At 35.0% G+C, this 3,644-nt stretch overlaps 1 protein-coding gene across 1 annotated transcript; it reads left to right on the forward strand.

Moving 5' to 3' along the window:
- The first annotated feature begins 711 nt into the window (after nt 1-711).
- LOC135170821 (cyclic nucleotide-gated cation channel beta-1-like) lies at nt 712-3,027 on the forward strand. Its single transcript, XM_064136885.1, has 4 exons — nt 712-845; nt 1,658-2,178; nt 2,290-2,483; nt 2,558-3,027. Exons 1-3 carry the CDS (start codon nt 843-845, stop codon nt 2,405-2,407), a joined length of 642 nt encoding a protein of 213 aa, XP_063992955.1. The 5' UTR covers nt 712-842; the 3' UTR covers nt 2,408-2,483; nt 2,558-3,027.
- Nucleotides 3,028-3,644: the final 617 nt, after the last annotated feature.

Raw genomic sequence — 3,644 nt, forward strand, 5'->3', positions numbered from 1 at the left:
GTCTATGTGTCCAAAATCGATGTTAGCCAAGCCTTTCATCATATCCCCCTGGACGACGAAAGTAAGGAGAAAACTGCCTTCGCGATCCCTGGACTACCCCCCGGCTTATCAAGATACGCGAGAGCGTATCGGCCAAGTTGACGTTTTAGACCCGTGTGACGTCATAGGCCGATGCTGTCGCGTATAATATACACGACACAACTACTCCCCGAATGGTTTTCATTTTTTTTCTCGTTTTACGAAAATTTCTCGCGAAATCCGTCCTTAGTTACATTATATAAGTTGACTATGAGCTTTCTAATGATATTTTTATTTCTTGATAAACAATAATAAATAAAAATATCCGCCCATAGCAACCATCATAATGTAATATTTTCGCGATATTATTTTCTCAGCGTTAGACTTGTACGTCCAAGTTGGCAACACTTATAATGTATATGCAATTTACTCTTCCTCCCCAATGTTACTAGATGTTACTAGATAATAATGTATATGCAATTTACTCTTCCTCACCAATGTTACTAGATGTTACTAGATCACCAGGTTGGCACAGTACATGTTCCGATAATAAATTCAGTCGCTGGGCTCATTCTAGGGGAAAAATGGCGGGACCACTCACAATCGACGTATAATGGGGAAAAAGGCCGATTCACATCGCGCGCCCAGCGACCGACTACTGTCCCAACCTCGGTTATCTAGTAACTGCGGTCTTTCCCTTTTACCGCTGTTACCGGTAGCGCTGGCAGCATTATTACTAGCTTCCCGCGCAATCTCCTATTTCTCGCTTGCCATCCGTGCAGTTAATGTCAGAGGCCACGGAATAGTGAAAAATAATTGCCAAAATGGTATGTATACGTGGTTTTATTATTGTTTATTGATTGCATCCTTAATTTGTTATTAATTTTAATGATTTTGTCAGACCATTCACCAATACAATAACAATGAAGCCGGCTGACAGAAAACCTAACCTATACAGGTGTTGATACTTTGTCAGTCGTTTGCATAACGTTTGCATAATGTTGTTATTGTGGAAATGATTAGTTAAAATCATTAAAAAAATTAATCTTGGCCTTTTATTTTTTGTCACTGATGTTTTTAACATTTTTTAAAATAATTTACATGCTTTTCTGTATAAAAATATTAGTGAAAAAAATGATGCAACAAAAATAGCAAATAAAAAAATTATTAATTTGTAAACAAATCAGTGAAAAGGAATGAAAGGGAAGAACATGAAAATTTCAGCGACTTTGTCTAATCATTTTTATTATTTGAATGATTCGATAAAATCAGTGAAAATAAATGGTAGAGAAAACCATCACATTTTAATGATTTTGTCTAATCATTTTTAATTATTTAAATGATTAGATAAAATTATTTCTGATTTTTATTATTTGAATGATTTGATAAAATCAGTGAAAATAAATGGTAGGGAAAAACATCACATTTTAATGATTTTGTCTAATCATTTTTAATTATTTAAATTAAATGATTAGATAAAATTATTTCTGAATGATTTTCCCTTCCATGTTTCAGTGATTTTGCTGCTTATTTTGGTTTATTTTGTTTTTTTTTTCACTCATTTGCATACTTGTTTGCATGAAAATGCTTAAACAAAATAGAAAATGGTGGATTTCGTAATAATTTTTTTGTTTTTCAGAGCGAAAGGGAAAGCCGTGAGAATGCCTCGCTCTCTGGCTCACTACCTCCAGCACAAATGGCACCAGCCGAAGTGGCACCAGTCCAAGTGCTTCCAGCCCAGATGCCACCAGCAGAAGTGCCACTAGCACAAGTGCCACCAGCACAAGTGCCACCAGCACAAGTGCCATCAGCCCAGGTCCATAGCAGTCTGCTGCAAATTCCCCACGGCTACCGTCGTTCGGAGCATATCCATCGGCTGATGGAGAATTTACAGCAACAACTGGATGTTCTGCAAAGGCAGGCTGAAGAAGCCGATAAAGAGGAAGGACGAGGAGCAGAACAACAAGAGATCGGACGAGGAAGAGTGGAAGAGGCAGGACGAGGAAGACAGCATGTGGCAGGACGAGGAAGAGAGCAATGGGCAGGACGAGGAAGAGAACAAGGAGCAGGTCGAGGAAGAGGACAAGGGGCAGGGCGAGGAAGCAGGGGACCAGAGAGGAAGAATCGAGGAGGAAAAAAAAAGGAGAAGCGGGATGCGACGTAAGTGGTGTTAACACACACACACAGGCACACACATTCATCTTTCCCGGCTACATCATTTATATAATATCTGTTGCCTGCTTGTTAATTGTAATAACCTTTCTCCTTCAGCTATTGGAAATCACAATATTTTCAATCCAGGAATGATCGTCGAGGTCCTCCACCTCCTCCTGGAGCAGGTCAAGGCATGTTTGGCAAAGGCTCAGTGTTTTATTTCAATTGTGGATAAAATACTGAGTCTTGCTTTTATTAGTTCCTACCCTCTCTGATATCATAGCATATTTTTCATATTTTCCTAAATCCAAGTAAGTCTAAATATCCCTATTTCCTTGAAATTTAATTAATAATCAATATTTTTAACTTTATTTCTCTCTTTCAGGTTTTCATACTATATATTAAGGCGCCTCACCAGTATTATAAATTAAATGGCTGAGCGAATGGATTCTTTTGCGTACTTGAAACTTAAATACTTTAAATTTAGTTAGTTATTATATAAAAAAATGTTAAAAACTTATAATAATGTGCAAAATAACAAAAAAAAAACAAAAAATGAATGTTAAAATACTAATGTAAAAAAATGTTATAAAAACATGAACAAAAACGTACTTTTACACACACAAATACAAACACACACTAAATTACCTAAAAATAAACATAAAAATAGAAAATATTATTATAATAAAATATCGTTGAAAAAAATGACTAAAACTACTGCTGTAAAAAATTATAGACATTTATAAAAAATTGATTGATTGAAATAATTCTACACACAACACAGAGACACACACACAACAAATGAATAAGATAAATATATATTACCCTAAACAATGGTTCGTAATTTCTTGATTCCTTAACTCACATTCGCGCGAAAAAAATAATAAAACTAATTACAAAATATACAACAATAATCAATGTATCCGAAAAATATTTGAAAATCCCGCCAATTTCGCCACCTCGAAACTAGCGCCATCTGTCTTCCATTTCGATTAAACGGACCAATAGATGGCAGCATGTACTTCATCGATTATTTATGGCAATGTCGTATCAGGCAAATGATTTTCCATTGCCAATCAATAAACAAAATAAGCGGTTAATCTTGTTGCAGTGTCAAATATTTTAGTTTAATTAGATTACAAGAGTGTCTGCTATTGTTTAAAGTGTATCACACTTAGTGTGTGTGTTGTGTGAGTGTGCACATGCAGTGATTTTCCTCTCGTTTTGACTTAACCCCAAAAAACATTAGAATAATTTAGTCGCGGTTGAGAGCTTTCGTGTTTCGTTCTTTTTTATTCGTGATATTTCGTTTAATTTGTTAACTTTCCAATACGTTTAATAGTTTAATAGTGTTTATTAATCAGATCATTTTATTAATTCAATACGTGAATTTTTTGTCCGGTAGTTTTATTAGGTTAGAATTGTTTTAATTTTTAGGTTAAGTAACTTATTTTATTCATCCAGCTTGCAAT

The sequence above is a fragment of the Diachasmimorpha longicaudata genome, chromosome 18 (genome assembly GCF_034640455.1).
Source record: "Diachasmimorpha longicaudata isolate KC_UGA_2023 chromosome 18, iyDiaLong2, whole genome shotgun sequence".
NCBI classification, from domain to species: Eukaryota; Metazoa; Arthropoda; class Insecta; order Hymenoptera; family Braconidae; genus Diachasmimorpha; species Diachasmimorpha longicaudata.

Bases quoted from the DNA above. Each gene is read 5' to 3' on its own strand.
- LOC135170821 (XM_064136885.1), top strand. The intron at 2,179-2,289 runs GTAAGTGGTGTT...TTTCTCCTTCAG, and splicing joins AAGGAGAAGCGGGATGCGAC to CTATTGGAAATCACAATATT.